Source organism: Mytilus galloprovincialis, chromosome 10 (assembly GCF_965363235.1).
Source record: "Mytilus galloprovincialis chromosome 10, xbMytGall1.hap1.1, whole genome shotgun sequence".
Lineage (NCBI taxonomy): Eukaryota > Metazoa > Mollusca > Bivalvia > Mytilida > Mytilidae > Mytilus > Mytilus galloprovincialis.
Window position 1 is genome coordinate 89,048,598 of NC_134847.1, and position 19,717 is coordinate 89,068,314.

General features: G+C 32.1%; 2 protein-coding genes across 2 annotated transcripts in view; both read right to left on the reverse strand.

Moving 5' to 3' along the window:
* LOC143048714 (MAM and LDL-receptor class A domain-containing protein 1-like) overlaps positions 1-19,717 on the reverse strand; it is a 180,227-nt gene that overhangs the window by 60,152 nt on the left and 100,358 nt on the right. The gene's annotated exons all lie outside the window — the stretch shown is intronic.
* Positions 2,217-18,868, reverse strand: LOC143048712 (uncharacterized). The gene is made up of 10 exons (XM_076222550.1): positions 18,769-18,868; positions 16,973-17,011; positions 16,522-16,598; positions 14,265-14,336; positions 13,843-13,978; positions 10,413-10,507; positions 9,495-9,563; positions 6,965-7,172; positions 5,955-6,056; positions 2,217-3,476 (listed from the first exon to the last, which is right to left on the reverse strand). The coding sequence occupies exons 1-10, from the start codon at positions 18,779-18,781 to the stop codon at positions 2,281-2,283; spliced, it is 2,007 nt and encodes a 668-aa protein (XP_076078665.1). The 5' UTR covers positions 18,782-18,868; the 3' UTR covers positions 2,217-2,280.

A 19,717-nucleotide genomic window follows, 5' to 3' on the forward strand; every position in this document is an offset into this window, starting at 1 on the left:
AAAGTACTTACAAATTATTTTTAATAAAGTTAATGTTAATATATGAAAAATTAATAGAAAATTGTCCAAAAACGAGATGTTCGCTATAAACGAATTTTCTGCAAGGCGATTAATCTTTTAATCATTTCAGAGAATTAAACGTTATTTTAAATGCATAATGAACTTGATTTTAATATTTTCTATCCATCAAAACATTTTTTTGTGTCGTTTTTTTTGTATTGTGTCATTGCTTTCTAATGTCGTGTCGAAAGTATGCCGCACAGCTCTATATTGTGACCTTTGAATAAAATAGTAATAATTATCAATTTTCCATTCTGGGATATAATTTTCACGAAAGTACATAGTAAAAGTTCTAGTCGCAAAGGGAGTTCCAATGGGAAATTGTATTGTCTATTTTTACAGAATTAAAACCTTTAATCTTCATCCAAATGGTTGTCTTATTGGTTTATACCAACCTTAATCTTTTTATCCTGAAAATGGTTCTGGCAGTGAAAGTGTTGTTTTGCTTCGGTCCCTCTTGTGGTGACAGTATAAGCTGTCTTTCTCTGTCAACCAAGCCTTTACCACAAAACTCTAGGACCAAAGCAGAGAAGTAAAAATCCTGACACGAGGACCCAACCAGAGAATTGAAAATCCTGACATGAGGACCCAAGCAGTGAAAATCCTGACATGAGGACCCAAGCAGTGAAAATCCTGACATGAGGACCCAAGCAGTGAAAATCCTGTCGTGAGAACCCAAGCAGTGAAATATCCTCCTGACACAAGGACCCAAGCATACTGTCACCGCGAATGTCATTAGTAAGACTCAAGTACACTGTCGAACCCAAACGTGAAGCGATTTATTGTTTTTTGACCCAAGCAGGAAAACTTAGTAATAGTTGTAGCAAGGTGTATTGGCTGGAAGTATATGGTTTGTAGTAATCTTGTGTCACGGTTGGTTTAATCGACCAGGGACTATATTTATAAAAATAAATGGTATTGACGGCTTCAAGTTGTACGATGGTCCCTGCAGTCGACCAGTAGCATATTAATAATGGAATTGATGGTTATAAGATGTACAATTGTCCCTGTGGTCAACCAGGATGTCAAGAAAATAAAAACACAATGGAATTGCAAACAGACCAAGAGCGAGCAAGGATTATGGTTTGAGATAGGATGTTACTGTTTAACCTCGCCAAGAATAGCTGAGACAGCCAACCTTGAAAACAATCCTTGTGATGTTGCCAGGCGCCATGTTAAACTCACTAGCCATTAATTTTTGGGGGGTTTTAACAGTAAAAAACAGATAACAATTTGATGTTATATGTAGATCAATTGTACAAATAATATAGCCCTGTGCACTAATAAAATGTAACATGGAACACTAGGATGAGCTTGGCATCATGAAGGATATTGTTACAGGCCAATAATTGAAATAAATGTTGTTTAAACAGGGTGGTTTTTATGTTCCAAGTTAACATTAGTTGCGTTCGTCCAAGCATGCATGGAGTAAGCTTAGTTCCCAAGTTTTCTTTTTAACATAATATGAAAAGGTTTAGTCATACTATCACGTTTTCGCAATTTATTTCGTAAGATAAGTTATATTGCACAATATATCTTTAAATCATAATAGATAGGTTGAATATGAAAATATCAATTAAGAAGAAAAAAAATGATAGTAGTGTAACATCAAATTAAAAACGTAATTGGACTAAAATCATGAAATTAAGCAGTAAGAATTCGAAGTAATGCAGGTTTTCAAAACTTGATGTTGATTTCCAGTTTAATTTAATACCTTGATTTTAGTGGATTGATAAAAGCTACTTATGATCACACACAAAGAATTTAAATTCAAATTTAATTAATGAAAAATGTATACTGTAAACAATTTAATTGGTTTCTACGACATTTTCCAAGAAATAAAAGATGCCTTATCACCCCAATAGAATAGACTTCCCAGAAAAGAAAGACAAAAAAAATCTGAATAGATTAATTGTTTCTTGCTATCGAACATAAATCGACAATTAACAGCGCCATGGCAAAAAAATAACTTAAAAAAGAGAAAAAAATATATAGTCTAAGAAGCGTTTTGGGGAATTATAAAATCCTTTATTTTTCATAGTTTTTTTAAAACCATGTGGATTTTCTATAGAACACTGCCCTTGAGTTTGTGACATGACTATAAAAATTAATTTGCAGTATAACACAACCATTTTCTTCTTTTCAGAGATGACAGATTAGAAATTATTGGACATTTTATTTGTATCTATCCTTAATATTATTATTCCGAATGATATCGACTTAATTTGTATTGGTCCTGAAAGCCATTCCCGCCGGATACCCATAGCCATCCAATACGCCGTTACCATATACCCAAAGACCGAACCGGACGTTGGCTTTATGACTGATCTGATGAACACCACTATGAATAGGCTTTGTAAAAGTAGAATAATGATTCGGTCCACCAAATATATGACTACCATTGTCGTGATGCATTGGGTTACCATCAAGAATAAATCCATCTAAGGCATTAGACAGAACTGTGATGCTTATAAAGTTAGTAAATTCTGATGGCACCGCGAACTCATATGTTGATAAGTACTGGTTTATACCCGGGACTGTCATCATAAAAGGGTCACCAGAATTATCAGCTAGTCCTCTTGTAAATACCATAACCATAACAGCATTACTAGCGTTAAAAAAGGATATCGTGCCATGATCAAAATCTATAAATTTTCTCTCCGGAATAGATTTTGATTCTATCTTATCCTGATAATGAATTGTTACATTTGTTGGTTTGTTACTGTAAATCCGAACAATATTTGAAGGCCGTTTAGCAATTTCCGGAATAACATAAAACGTATCCCATTGGTCTGATGGAAGAACCATTTCTGTAAAAGGATTATGGCCACCAGCTGCTATTGTGTGTCCAATATTCCCGCTGACGACCGCAATAGGTTCAGTGCTAGTTATTAATGTTCCAGATAAGTCGTCTGGATGTGAATATTGGTAGGTTTCATAAGCACGTAAGACAACGTTTATATATGAACTAGTTGCCCCATTTACTTTCAGATTTATGTTAACTATAGTGTTTGGTTTAAATGCTGCAATTGCGAATAGGCTATGTAATCCATATTCTGGTGTATACACAGGAACAATGTACTTTGTTGATAAGAAATTAGTTGGAATTACCAAAAAACCTTCACTGTATTTTTCTCTGGACTTACTACAATACGTCATGGCATATAAACTTACTTTAGAACTGAACGATAATTCGACACCACGCAGAAATTTTCCATTTGAAGTCATAGCAACGCTTTTGTTAAAGTGGGTCGTAAACAGTTTTGGAGAAAATTGACTTGATATATTATAATGAGTGGAAAAGGAGAACTTTTGGAAAACTCCATTTTGTCCTGTTCCTATGAGAGCATGTTGTGTTTGACAATCAGGAAATTGTGTTTGAGGAAATATGAGAACAAAGGAGGTACCTCGTACGTCTGAAAAATACAATAAAATAATGTATCAGGCAATGGTGAGGTCATTTATTGTAGAGAGACAAAACTTTGTTATCAATTAAACTGTCGTAGAAAATGAATAATATCAGCATAACCAACTATGAATAATACATAATTGCGGAATACATCAATAGCAAAACTAAAAATTACACATTTGTAGAAAACACCACAATTTAAGAAAATGGTGCTGATGTTTTCGTATATTAATTTAGTATTACATGAATGATAAAATTCTAATCCCTTAAATTGTGAGTACGAGCGTACAAAATGACTTATCATCAAACATTTATTCATCACTTTCTCACAATTTTAGAATGTGACAAAGTGTGGAAGGCTCATATAACCTCCTGGTTGGTTTAAATAAAGAAATGATATTATTGCCTGTGTATTTAATTGATGAATGTTTTGTGTTTTATGCCTTTTACTTATTCACAGAGAAAATTGGAAGTCTTATATAAGAGACTTTTTAGGTTTTATGTTAAAAAATATCGTATTCATAAGAAGAGTGGACGAAAGACACCAGAGGGACAGTCAAAGTCATAAATCCATGGCTAAAAATGAAAAAAGACAAACAGACAAGTAATAGTACACACGACACAACATATAAAACTATAGAATTAGCAACAAGAACCCCACCAAAAACTGGGGGTGTACTGAGGTGCTCCGGAAGGGTAAGCAAATTCTAACATAACAGAACGAAAAACTGTAAATTCAAAATAAAAACTTTATAAATTTCGTGCTCCGAAGAGCTTTTCTGTATTTACCTTATCAGGAAGGCTTAAATCCAAACATTTAAAATGCAGGATTCTACAAAAACATAGCAACGTCAACTGCTACTATTGTGAGATAAAAGAGTTCATCGTTTTATCGTGGAGTGAGACATTATATTTTTGTAGGTTGATTGTAAAAATTATAGTCGCCGTCAGCTGAAATTCGTAGCGGTTATCGGTAAAAATAATCTAAACTATCAATCGCGTTCACTCGAGATATAGTTTTTCACATTCCATTCATAAATCGCAAAAAGAAAAACCACTACTGACCTACCTTTTAAGTGATTGCACTGTGATAATCCTGACCTTCACATTTTCCAAGACGATTTTGAATGGTGGAATCCGCCATTGTTTTTACCGGAAGCGTTTCCGTGGAGTTCAATTTCATAAAATTTGCATAAAGCGCGGGAAATCTTATCACATCAATGAAAAGAACATTTCAGGAAACTGCGTAAGTGACGAATGGTATATGTAAACAAACGATCCTCATAGAAACGAAGATGGCGGAATTACAATGGAAAACATTCTGGAAAATGTGAAGGTCAGGATTGTTACAGTGCGATCACTTAAAAGGTAGGTCAGTAGTGTTTTTTCTTTTTGCGATTTATGAATGGAATGTGAAAAACTATATCTCGAGTGAACGCGATTGATAGTTTAGATTATTTTACCGATAACCGCTACGAATTGCAGCTGACGGCGACTATAATACTCTTGAATATTTCATTTCCAACTATATTGTAGTTCACAAACATTGCCTCTCTTTACAACTATTCCTTGTGCTTTATTATATTACTAGCTAAAATTGAACCATTGAAATAGAGCAAACTGAAAGAATTGGATACTTATGAAATTCAGAAGTAAATTCTACTTTCTGTCTAATATTTCTCAAAATATTAGAAATCGATTTAACACATATAGCATATCTTTTGATCTGAATTAGTGTAAATTCTGCGTCCATCTTTTACTGCTCTCATTATATACACGTGTGTCAATCTTGACATGCGATGGGAAAGAGAAAAAAGTATTAAAAAATAGCAAATTCCAAGATAAATTCATTAAGGGGGAAGTCCAAAAAAAATCAAACTATATCAAACAACTTACCGAGTAAAATAAAAATTGCATTTATATTGTTCTTTACTAAAGCTACTTTCATTGATAGAAAAAAAATATTTCGTATTTCCGAATGAAATAAAATCAAATCAAATAATACCAAATGTTTCATTTGTAAGTAAAGTGGTTAGTGCATCGGACTTCTATCACAAAGGTTCATGGTTCGGTTCCCGTTTCGGGATGAAAATTTCAGGGGCTGAATTTTCGGCTCTCCCTTGACACTATTTGCGAGTATGGTCAAAAGGAAACGATGATAGTCCGTCGGAAGGGGACGATAAATGGCTGACCCATGTCAAGAGAGAATCATATCTCTTGGACGTAAGAAACACCCTTGTAGATTTCGAAAAAGAGTAAGCTAATGCCGCTAGCTACAAGGCAGCACTCGCACCCACAAAGTGGAAAGGGATTAATATAAGTTACAATAACTTGTTTCCCAATCCACTATAAATAAAAAATGTTTAAACTAAATTCTAAGTGTATTGAATATGATTTCAATCTGTATAAATAAATAATTTTAAATCCAATATTTTTACTTTTATTTGTTATTGTGTATTCACCAAATATTTAATGCTGTAAGTACCTGTGTATTCACAATTATCTCCAAAAACTTGATCTGGACATATGCAAGTTGATGACTGACATTTACCGCCATTATAACATCGCTTTCCAGACTGGCACACACCTAAATTAAATTACAAATGACATGTAACCGAAGGCTTTCATACCACATCTTCTTGTTTATAATTTCAATGTTGTATCAATGCCTATATCGAAAGGTAATTGAAAGATGTAAAAACAGAAAATAATGTAACGGAAACTTAAAAATAGAACCAACAAATTAGACACAACATGCGTTCGAAGACATATATTTCAATTGTCTTTTGGTCGCTTTTTCCTTTTAGCAAAATGTTCAAGTACTCTTTTGTTATCTTACAAACGTTTTCATTTACTAAGCTACGTTTATTATATGTGTATAGCGGATTGATTCCAATGCTATCAAATCAACCAGGAGGCAAAGGCAAACCATTTAGAAAACTATCATAATGTTGATGACGGGCCTCGACCTATATAAGAACTATAGCAAAAATCAGGTAAATGTGTAATCTAATTCAAGCTCGTCTATTGAATTACCATGAAAGTATTACAGTATTTCGTTTCATAATGAAATGAATTGACTTTATGTAAGATATCATCACATTTAGGAAATAAATTAGATAGCATGTAAGCACCATCTTTATTATTTCTTATTTACCTTAATAATAAAAAAAAAAAGTATAACAAAACTAGCATAGAAATTCATAAAGAATTCTATATAATTAGTGTAATCATAGAGGGTAGAAATACCTTTAGGTGTAATGTGATTTCCGTTCATGAAATGGTAAATGAGATGGAAATATAATGTTTTGTATTCCTAACACCCAGGCAACCACAATCTTCATCCTAATAAATTCTATCTCGTGCACATTATCAGTATAAATCAATACCTGACGATTCAACAAAAACTATCCAATCATAAGAATAATAGATGCATTTTTGTGTGCAACAAAAAATATAATGTTTGAAAGAAAATATCATGATTGTAAAACATACCTGTGTGAGAAGACTGTGTAAAAATAGTTGACGTCGGTGAAGTAAATAAATTTCCAGGTGTGTTGGTTGGTAAAGAACCATATTCTTTGTTACAAAGATGATCTTGACAGCAACGTAGATTTTCCGCATATCGTTTCAAGATGTTGCGCTTATCAAATGCTTCAAGGTCCCTTCGACCAACTACAGGAGCATTAATAGACATACATATCTGCAAGCAACACATTAAGCTTGTATACATACATTAGAGTCACCATATATATCGAATTTTCATAAGTTGATACTGAAAGTATGCTAAATACAAAAAGCGAGATTTGAAACATGCAAATTGAATAAATAAAAGAAAAATATGTTGTCTTCATGCATACAAAAGTACACTTAGTACAGATGTGAGGGTACTCAGAGTTACTGACAGCTAAGTCAAAACAACATAACATGCATATTGGGCTTCATTATCAATCAGTACACATCCATCATCTAATGGTTGTAGTGTACAGACGTCATAAACAGTCAAATAAACATGATTTTGTACAATGCAAAGATACAAGTATTGACATATTGTAGAGCCATGAATATGCATATGTCTATAGCATAATATTTAGTTTAATTTTAAATATGAATACCAATAAAAATATTTGTTTATATCAATGGAATAATTTAGTAAAGGTTTTAAGAAATTTATGGGAACAAAATCCCTAAACTAATCAATGACCAGTAGTATAGTTAAATCCAAAACGTCACATCAGACACGGCCAAAGCAAACTCGTTGTTTGGATATATCAACACCGTAAGATGGTGCCAAAGGATAAAATATCACCATCCAAAAAAAAAATTTAATTTAGGGAACGGATAAAACGTCCCTTTCGTCGTAAGTTTTAGTGTTGAGCTTCCAAAGGAAAACTGAAATATTTTAATCTAGGAAAGAGTAGTTATTACCGTCTATATTTGATTTATTTAAATTAAGTTGCATTGGGTAAATTATCTCATCATAGATACAAAGATTGCAATTTTGTATTTGCGCAAAACACATGTTTCGCCTACAAAAGACTCATCAATGACGCTAGAATAAAAAGACCAAATGAAGTACGCTGTTGATGAGCATTGTGGACCACAAATTCATAAAAGTGCCAAATAAGCTAAAGAAACTTTTCCTCAGGAAAAAAAGCCTTAGTATTTAAAACTGAATCATGACCATATCAATGATATTCATGTCTACACAGAAGTGCTGACTCCTGGGTTGATGATACCCTCATGGAATTAAAAACTACACCAACAGGAGCATTGGCCCAGTGGTTGTAAAATAACAAAAAACCATCCGAAAAGTGACATGTTTTGGCATATTTTATAGATTTGTCATATTTAAGCTTAAATCGGGGAGTTTTTAATGACTAAATCACTAAAAATCCTTCAAATAAACTAACAGAATCAACTGAAATGGACACTTAAGTGTTTAGAAAGTGTCCAAAATCTTTCGTCATATGAACATGAAATTAGAGGCCATAATCGGCCTTTAGCGGACCTAGTCCTCTCGGTTACTGTTGTTGAACTATCAATTGAATTACATACAAATATCTCGTCGATAAACTTTCTTGTTGACCATACATAAATATTATCAAGGAGAAAATTAGCAGCTTCGTTCATCTCATCACACCTCCAGTAAGTATGTCTAGCATATTTACCTTTCTCTTTAGAGAAGGATGCTTTCAATGAATTTCATCAGTATAAAACATGTCTAAATAAAAGTATAAATTATTCGAAATAAAAAATATTGTGTACATATCAATGTATCAGGGAAACCTCATATCAACCTAGCATCCATCGCCAGCTTCCGCAAATTGACCTTCTTATTGTAGTTTCATGAGTGCAGATATTTTTCCATTATAAACCATTCGTTACTCGGGTTTTAAAGGTTTTCTTACATACACAGTTGACCTAATGTTAAATATATGATACTTGTACAATATTATTTTAAGATGTTTTAGGACCACAAATATAAATCTCAGTTTATTTAAAAATTGAATGTTTAATATTGTAAATTCATTTCGATGTAGAAGCGTTGACCAAAGTACATTTAAAAGTTTGTGCACGGTCAACGCTTTTGAAACCGTGTAGAATAACTAAAAGAAGCATTCAGAATTTCAGAAAACGTCGCAAGATTGCTCTTGGCCAATCAAAATGACGGATTATAATGCAACATGCTTGCTATTGTTATTATGAGATTTTTTAGAATTGTTTTTTATATTATTCGAGTGGATGTCCAAACCAGATCCTCTGTTTGTATCAGTTGTAGTAAACAGCATCCAGAGAGAACCCTGTGCCTAGTTATCAAATATCAAATAGGTATATTCATTTAGATTAGAAAGAAGGTGATTATCCGAGTTTGACTACTTTGTTTCTATAAATTGTACAATTTCTGAATTAGACTACATATGCAAAAAGTGTGAGGGTATTTATAAGTTTAAAAAAGCTGTTTCAAAAGCTAATTTCAACAAATGTATATTTCAAACACACAATAAATACAACTGTAACATACGTGACTCTCTATACATCCACTGTCATAAAATAGTTCTCCTTGTCGTGTATCTTCTTGCATGTAACACATCTACAATTAAAGTTATGAATTTACTATTAACAGTTGAACAAACACGAATACGAGTCAATACTTTTAGTGAGCATCCTACCCCAAATTTTAACATATTTACCTATTATACCTGTTTGTTTTGGTCACACATTGTTGTCAATGAGTCTCTTATTTGTTTGTTTTTATTATGATTAAAATTATAAAACAATGTTGACTGATTTTTTTACATTTTTACCGACTTTGTCAGTTTGTTTTGTTCACGTATCGTTGTCAATATAATAGAACGTGATGCGAAAGTCATACAAGTGAGAGGTTTAGCTAGCTATAAAACCAGGTTCAATCCACCATTTTCTACTTTAAAAAATGTCTGTACCAAATCAGAACTATGACAGTTGTTTTTCATTCGTTTGATGAGTTTGAGATTTTGATTTTGTCATTTAATAAGGGATTTTCCGTTTTGAATTTTCCTCTGAGTTCAGTAATTTTGTGATTTTACTTTTTCTTCGCCATATGTCTCTTCATCTGAACAATAGTTATCACAAATACTGTCATTTTATAATAATATATATAATTACACAAGTTTTAGGTTTTTTGTCGACATACTAAGTATTTACTAATTTACTAACTCAGAAATATATTAACCTAGCTGTTTATGGCAAAACCTTTCGGAATTTTGGTCTTCTACATTTCTTAAAATAAATGAATCTGGTGTCTACGATGATTTCAGTAATAGTTTAAGAAATGTAGACTGTGAAAATACCTTGCATGAAAATGTAAAATATGACTATATGCACTGAAATTTATTAACTATGTTTTTAAGATGAAGACAACAGTTATTTACAAAAATATTTTTTAACGAATCTAGTATACCTCATTAATATTACAAAATGATATTTGTCGACAGACATCTCCCCTCAAACTTCCTCGGCAGTTGTAACACACCTTACTGTTTTGTTGAAAAGAATCTGTAAATAAAGTTTAAGAGTTATTTATACAACCGATACCATATAAACTAATGCTTACAGTTTATTTCCCAGATTCATTTGCATTTCCTGCGTGAGCAAATCTGTGCCTAGTTTTATTTAAAGGTAAACAAATCAAATTTGTAGCAAATGTCAGTCATAGAGCAGGAATACATATGAATAAAAAAAACGTGTACATTTCTGCCCGATTTACAGAGTAAATAAGATAAATATCTTATAGGATATCTTACTTTCCCCTACCACTCTTTATGTTTATATATAGAATGAGATACAGTTTAACTTTGTCAAAACATAGGCGATGGACCAACGGATTATTGCAATCTTGAAATTTTGTTTCTACCAGATCAGAAATATCGGTCGAATTCGTCCATTCATTACAAAGAATGCAACAAAGACACTTGTTTTCTCCTTATTGACGTCTCGCTTGGACCACGGGAATACATTTGAATTCAGACTGGACAAATTAAATACCATTCAATTTGTAACTAATAATATCAATAGTATGAAAATTATTTTATTCCAATATATCTAATCAATATATACAAATTTACATTTACAAAAATATGCTAAATTCCACTCTACCACACATTGTTATATGGACTTCCCGCCACTGCAATCCAACGATTACAGTGTGTACAAAACACCGCAGCAAAACTTATCACAAGGAAAAAGAAAAACGAACATGTTAAACCAGTTTTAAAACATCTTCATTGGCTGCCAATAACATTTCGTTGCAAAAACAAAGTGTTGCTTTATGTGTTTAAAGCTCTGAAACAAGAGCATCCGTGTACGTGATGTTATATATATATGTAAGACTCAGATCGACGTCCGGTCTCTAATCGACGTCCGTTCCTCAAATCGACGTCCAAATCTGACGTCACAATAAAATATCCTTCCAAATCGACGGCCAATTTTATGCCTATCTAATCGACGTCCATTTTTTGGCATTCTCTAATCGACGTCCGATTTTGAGCTTCTCTAATCAACGTCTGTTTTTGACACAGAATACAAAACTGAAGTGAACCGATAGTAGCTGAAACATTTAAACCTTTAAACATATTATGTTGTGATATTAATTTTTAAATTTTAGAGATTGATATGATTTTCAGAGAGACAACTATACACAGAGTTCAAATAAAATGGATGTGAGAAATTATAACTTATACGGATTTCAACCATGATAAAAACCCATACCACAAAGGCTAGAAAAGGCCACGACAGAAATAATGTAAACAATTCAAATAAGAAAATTAACGGTCTTCTTTATAAAATAATTACACCTTATCTAAGAATGCTGGATTTTGATTGGTTGATAGCCAGTGTATTTTTCACCAATTTACTTTTATTCTATAAATATCGCTCATTTTTTAACGGCGCCGGGGTATATGGAAAAGGATATATTATTATGTGGATCAATAGATTAACTTTTTATCAAGATAAACATTAATATGCATGTTTTCTGGTTGAAGAAATGTATATGAATAGTATGTATAATGTTTGAAAATATAGTTGTCATAAGAACCCTACAAAAACAGGGGCGGATCCAGCCATTTTAAAAAGGGGGGGATTCCCAACCCAGAGTCAAGGGGGGGTTCCAGCTATATGCTCCCATTCAAATGCATTGATCGGCCAAAAAAAGGGGGGGGTTCCAACCCCCGGAACCCCCCTCTGGATCCGCGCCTGAAAAACATGTATATGTATAAGTGTAAATCAAGCCCATTAATTTATCATTTATTGATATTGAACATGGATTAAAGACGACCACAATCAACATCAATCGGACGTCGTTTTGGGCAATACATTACGTTCGATTAGAGTATAAAAATATTGGACGTCGATTTGAGAATGTGACGTCAGATTTGGACGTCGATTTGAGAAACGGACGTCGGTTTGAGGAACGGACGTCGATTAGAGGCCGGACGTCGATCTGAGTCTAACATATATATGTTATTTTTGTTATTCTCGTGGGATTTTGTCTATATGTGTTACATTTTAGTGTTATGTCGTTGTTCTCCTCTTATATTTAATGCGTTTCCCTCGGTTTTAGTTTGTTATCCCGACTTTGTTTTTTGTCCATGGATTTATGAGTTTTGAACAGCGGTATACTACTGTTGCCTTTACGTAACTCCAAGAACTAGTCAACACTTACAAGCCAACAAAAACTCTTCTGTCTGAAAACAATATGCTTTTAGTCAAACCAACAGTAAGAACAAAAACATACGGAGAAATACGGTTTGATGGAGCTGCCGCCGTCTTATGGAATGACTTACCGAAAGAACTGCGAAACATGGAAACTGTGAATGCTTTCAAGAAATAAATTAAAACTTATCTATGCAGTATGCGGCCATTTCGTCTTTTCGCGTTTTCTTCTTTCACTTTCACGCAAAATCGAGAAATCGAGAAATCGGGAAATCGGGAAATCGGGAAATCGAGAAATCGAGAAATCGAGAAGTTGGGAAATCGGGAAATTGGAAAAACGAGAAAGCAAAAACGCCAAATCGAGAAAAATCGTTTTCGCGTTTTTCGCTTTCGTGTTTTCGCGTTTGTACTTTCTTGATTTCTCGAATTCACCGATTTCTCTATTTCTCGATTTCCCTGTTTCTCGATTTCCCTATTTCCCGATTTCTCAATTTCTCGATTTCGCTTTCTCGATTTCGCTTTCTCGATTTCTCGATTTCCCGATTTACCGATTTCGCGTTTGCAAAGTGAAGGAAGAAAACACGAAAACGCGAAAAAGGCGAAATGGCCGCATCTGGCTACCATAATGCAGACAGGCGTTTCCACATGATTATCAATCGGACGGTATTAGACTTTTATTCGATCTCAGTATATATCTTAATGTATCATACTTACTTTTTATTGCATTTTATTCCTTTACTCTTTTTATTTTTAGTCATTTCTCATATTTATTTTTTATTGCATTTTTATTTTATCTGTAATTTAAAATTATTTTTGATGAGTAATTTTCAATTTTCAATTTTCATATATTGCGTTGTATTTTTTACGGTCTCTATTTTGATTCTATTGAAACATTCACACACAAACATTATCAACCAACTATGGCAAAATTGACCTCTTATGAGCTTTGCAATTGATTATAGGTCGTTAAGATCCTAATGTGTTCAGAAAGTTATACCTCACCTTCAATTGTTTGATTTGCAACGTTCCTGTACTAATGTAATTATTGCGCTTTGGACGTACTAAATTGATTTAGTGTTTTTACACTTGTCAACTTACAGAACGAATGTTAATTAAAACAATTGTCATATTCCTGACTTGGTACTGGCGTTTTCCAAAATATAGCCTTACATGCTCACCTGATTCCCCACAACCTTTGGTGTTACACAAGTCTGATTTACAGCATTCATAACAGTTTGTTTTTCCAGGTCTAGAACCGGATGTTGTATGATTAAGTGATAGTAATCTTTTTCGTTGATCATACTGACCACAAACCTATAAGTAGTAGAATATATCAAAGAAAGACGTACACAGGACTACAAAATGCATTTGCCAGTAATTACATTAATGGTACCAATTTTACTTCAAAAGATAATTTCGACAAAATAAGTATCAGTAATAATTGAGAACAAACTATTTGATAATTCAAAACATGTTTCAAGATTGAATAGCTGAAAAGACAAACAATTAAGGACAAACAAGGCAACATTTCCATGGGCAAAATGAATTAAATTATATTAATTATCGATCGTTATCTCTGTCAATTAAAACTCAAACGTACCGCTGGAAGGAAGCACCCAAGCTTGTATCGAATATCACCATAAGAGTCTACTAACTTCTCCAAACCACAAATCTGATAATGTTAAAGTCAGTTATAAATTAGCCGTGTCGTCTAGGCATCAGTATGTTAAACAATCAATTATAAATTTAGGTTCACGACTTTTTTAATTATCTATATATAAAAAAAAAGATGTGGTATGATTGCCAATAAGACAACTCTCAACAAGAGACCAAAAGGACACAGAAATTAACAACTATATGTCACCGTACGGCATTCAACAATGAGTAAAGCCCATACCGCATAGTAAGCTATAAAAGGCCCGGAAATGACAATGTTAAACAATTCAAACAAGAAAACTAACGACCTTATCTATTTAAAAAAAAAATGAACGAAAAACCAATATGTAACACATAAACAAACGATAACCACTGAATTACAAGCTCCTAACTTTGGACAGGCACATACATACATACTATGGCGGGGTTAAACATGTTAGCAGGATCCCAACCCTCTTTTTTATCGTGATTTCCTTAAAATCTTACTTATTTTTGATTGTTGGAAAGAATGTCGATATCTAATTACATCTAATTATGAACTAGATGTCTTTATCTAATCACAAAAACTACTGTTTAAATTACAATATTTAAATGATGTTTAAACTGGAAAAAAACGATAAAGAAAAAACAAACCTCATTAACAATCTAAAACTGAGGAAATCGCATGAAGTTCATGTACAAGTGAATTAATACAAAATACAATTATCAATATTAAATCACACGAAACGCTAATCCACATTCACAATTGTCAAAATGAAGAATACTATACAATCGGTCAATTTTCAGATTAAATAATTATTATGGTATCTAAATATATATAAGATCGCGAAACAGTTATTTACATAGTTAAAACGCTGACAAATCTATCGGTACCTATAGTGTGGTGTTTTTCTTGGGCTGTTTATGACGCCTTGGTACAAAATCTAAATTGGTATGTACTGATTCATATTTGAGTTCTATATTGTTTTGTTTGTTGTCCTCCAATTTAAAAGTAGTTTTCAGAAAATACGTGAACTTCAGATCTGTACATTTTGTCTTAGGTCCTTTTGATACTTTTGCGTATTTAATTTCTCATAAGTTAAGCCTTTTACTTTATTTAGATATATATTGTTCATACGCTGTGCATGTGCTGTAACATCGCTGCTGCAGGCGGGTACATACTTTTAACCCTGTCATGAACTGTAGTAAGGAGTCCAGATATCTGTGGTTGTCGTTCGATCTTGTATTAAATTTTCCTTTTTGTGATTCGTTAATTGTTTTGTAATTAATAAGCTTTCTCCTTTAAATTGTTTTACATTTGGTATGTCGAGACTATTCTTATATCTTGGTACACTCATACCACATCTTTTTATGTTTAAATCGTTTCGAACTATAAATTGAAATATTTTTAGTTCGTATATTATAACCAAATGGAATCGTTCAATGAGGGTCACATGTGAACTATATTTTCGAAGGTAGAAAGAAAACGACGGATAGCAAAAATGATATTGCACGATAGTTTTCGAATATCTAAAATCCAATATAACTTGTAAATTTCTTGATGTAGTTGAAAATTTGTTTAACCATGGTAACCGTGTATATTTATCAAAAAAGTAAAACCACAAAAATACTGAACACCGAGGAAAATTCAAAACGGAAAGTCCCTTATCACATGGCAAAATCAAATGATAAAACACATCAAACGAATGGAATGGACAACAACTGTCATATTCCTGACTTGGTACAGACATGTTCAATGATTATTCCAAAAACAACTCTTCAAATACATAAGATGTACGCCATAAGCATAATCAAATAAATGAAATTACGTCTACGAATTATAATATGTTGATATTGTCAAAAAGACAACATGTTTTCTATAAAATCTATAAAAAAAAAATGATCGAACAAAGAAAATATATTGCATTGACGATTTTGATACAAATATGGTCGTTAATTGATACTATAACAATTATAGGTTGATTCTGCCACAGTTTAGAGAGTACATGTATTTTCATCCCTGCTGTCGGACATTTTGCGTTTATAAATATGTTAATGTTGTTAACCTTATATCGATGAAAGCTGTGAGAGTACAGACGTAAGTAACGAAAATCAGAACAATGATTAACAATGATACGACATTCGAACATTGAATCCGAAATGACTTTTTGTATTAAATATTGAACATGTAGGCTTCCCTAGGAAGTAGTAATGCATTTTACCTCATCTGAAGAACATTGTCTCACATGTTTACAGAATCTAGGATGAGTAATATCTGGACAGTTTAAACAAGTCAAACCTAAAACAAATTATATGTCGAAATATGAGGAACTCTAAAAGTAACTATATATGCTGAGTGCATCTAAAATAAAATACATACCAAGCGCATTAAGTAATAGAACCGTTTTTCTGGAGAATATTCATTGAAATTTTTCCGAAACATTTTAAAACGACAATTCAGGCCGACATTTTTATTTTTATTTTGATATGCTCGATGGTTTAGATATCAACCCTTATTCATAAGGTCTTCTAAAAATGATATATTTCTTGACAACAGTCTAGTAAATAAAGCCACATTAAACAAATTTATGAGAGATTGATTAACTTCTTTAAAACGGTATAAAAGATAACATGACAATGACAATGTGATCTAATTGAAAATAGTTGACTTACCAAATGATGTTGTTATTACAATTCCAATGCACAAAAAACCTAGAAAACGAAAAATAAGTTCTTAAAATACCTTTACTAAGGCAGGGATGTGATTGTTGTTTTCCTCTTTTAGTTCAGTTTTGCAATACTTGTTTCACACATATTTTTGGTAGGTGTGGTTGGAATAAGGAATTGAAAGCTTTTATCATAATGGTTAATTCTACTGAACGAACTTTTTTTTCTAAATACAGAGATGTACATTAATGCAACGCAGGAATATATACGAAAAAAAAACAGGTAAAATTATCTTGAAAACATAGACGATCAACAAAATAACTGACAGTAAACAACTACAACCATGTTCCTGACCTTTGACAGAAATATAGATAAAGTAAATGTGTGTGAAAGATCAAAATATCTCCTAACCTTGACAATGTCTATTGAATATGTAAGGCTCTCTATTGATCATCCGTCAATTAATTTTAACATGCTCTAAATTGAGCAACACAAATCAACAAATGTTTTATAGTTGTATGTTGGCTTTGAAAATTTGTAAAATGTAAATGGATCATGTAGTTTTTTAACCCGTGAATTTGAATATAGAAATAAACAAAACAATATATATTTTTCTGATATTCATACAATATTACCCTGTCGTCGGTATTTTATATTATGGATATCGTCTTACTTATTTGTGTATGGGTAATTAATTAAACATATAAAAAAAGTATGTCAAAAGCATCATTTAGAGATATTGCATGATATATTTTGAAATGAACAAATACGTTAATGTGTGGAAAATCTTATAGGATATATTGAGGCAATTTAGGTCAAATACTTGTATTAAGATTTCGATATGTATTTCACATCATAGTGGCAACTCAAATGACTTTCTTTTTTACAGTTTATCTACAAAACACAATGTGACAACACTTCAAATTGATAATCGCGAGCTTATGTTTACAATAAATATACATGATTTATGTATTAACAATTTACAAAGTTAACTAAAAACTTGGTAGACAATTTTATAGCTATTTTGTGCATTTTTGCTCTATTCTTTTTTGTGAAAATTTTTCATATCATGCTCCTGGCTTGCCATGGAATATTTTCACTAGAAACTAAGGAGGCACGTGGCGTTGCTAATGAAATTGACAACGTCGTCATACGTAAAATAGCGATAAAAAGATTATCATTGGTCAACTCAACTCGATTGCTTTTCTCGCTTCCGGCTCAAGCAAGAAAATCATTTTCGTTGAGATGATCAACGATAATCAATAAATATCTACAAAAAACAAGATATGTAAAATATGTGTTTTGCGCAATTTTACCAACACTTTCATCAAATAAAAAAAAATCGTAACATCAATGTTTATCTATTGCTATCTTTGGAACATTTTCCTCTTTGTGATATAAACGAATCCTTTGATTGTGGATGCCATGTGTCTTCTGATTGGCTAACAGTGTTTTTTCTATCAGCTCATATACATTATTTCATGTGACTGTTTCGTCATCAACCGTTTTTTTTTAGATTTAATCCGTCTTAAAATGGAAATTAGAAGTAAATGTTAAGGAATGACTGTAATATTTTTTTCTGTCTATTCAAAATAATATAGAAAATGTGGCAAAACGCTGGTTATTCAGTAAGCACCACATTTTGTATGCTATTTCTTCATAGAAAGACAATTAATACAGTCATTCCTTAAATATAAATTATTTCAAAAACATGTTTATTAGAGTCGAGATGTAAAATCATTTTAAGATGCAATCTTGATAATTTTTCATTTTTCTGCTATTAATTATATTTGTATACCCACCTAGAATTATCATTACCGATAGGTCAATGTTTCCGCTACCAAATTTAATGGATTATTATCACAAAGGAAAGTTCGCAAACTGATAGTCAAAGCAAATATGTTACGCATGTACATTTTCAATGTGTAGGCGTGTATAAATCGGCACAGATATAAAGAAGTCAAGGTTATTTTGTTGACTTAATTTTGTTGATGTTACACCTTAATATTAATTAAAAAGACAACATTTGGTTCATATACAATATTTATATATTGCAAACATGTAACCAACTATTCACATTGAGCAACAACCTTAAAACTAACCAGAATATACATTAACTCTGTCTTTATCTTTGAATGTTGAACTAGAAACTTTAAGTGTTCTTCAGTGGCGACTTTACGACCATAGATAAATAGCACTAATTAATTGCGATAATTCTATACAGTTCATTCATATGTTTAGAAAGTATAACTATTTAACGGTTAACAGGTGTCACAATTAAAGTTATTGTAATGTCGAATGATATTAAAATTATCCTTTTAACAGTCGACCGGAATAAAATGTTACGATTATATAGGTTTTTCTTAATTTGATCTACTTTATCTATAAGAATTGTTGTTTTCAGTTCACACTTGTGAAGAAGCACACACTTTGTCGTTAGAATCTTTGAACATATATCAGGTCCTGTTGGTGTTTATGCTGTTAACGAAAAATCCACATTTCTGGTTATGAGTGTTTGATTTAGGAGCTGGCAAAATGTATAGTGCCCATATATAAAGACAGTCACTATAAATACAGGAATGTGTAGGGTCTATGTATATAAAGCAACAAACCAGTGAATAGAAAATCAAAAGACATTTGAAACAAACAAAATAGATGTTGGTTAAATAGTTTTGTTTAAAAATGTCCTGTACCAAGTCAGGAATATGGCCATTGTTATATAATAGTTCGTTTCTCTGTGTGTTACATTTC

What these genes read in the sequence shown, in the direction of transcription:
- LOC143048712 (XM_076222550.1), bottom strand. An exon ending in TGTAATAACAACATCATTTG is followed by an intron (nt 16,599 to 16,972) that starts GTAAGTCAACTA and finishes AATTTGTTTTAG; the next exon opens with GTTTGACTTGTTTAAACTGT. An exon ending in CAAAGGTTGTGGGGAATCAG is followed by an intron (nt 10,508 to 13,842) that starts GTGAGCATGTAA and finishes CTTTATTTACAG; the next exon opens with ATTCTTTTCAACAAAACAGT.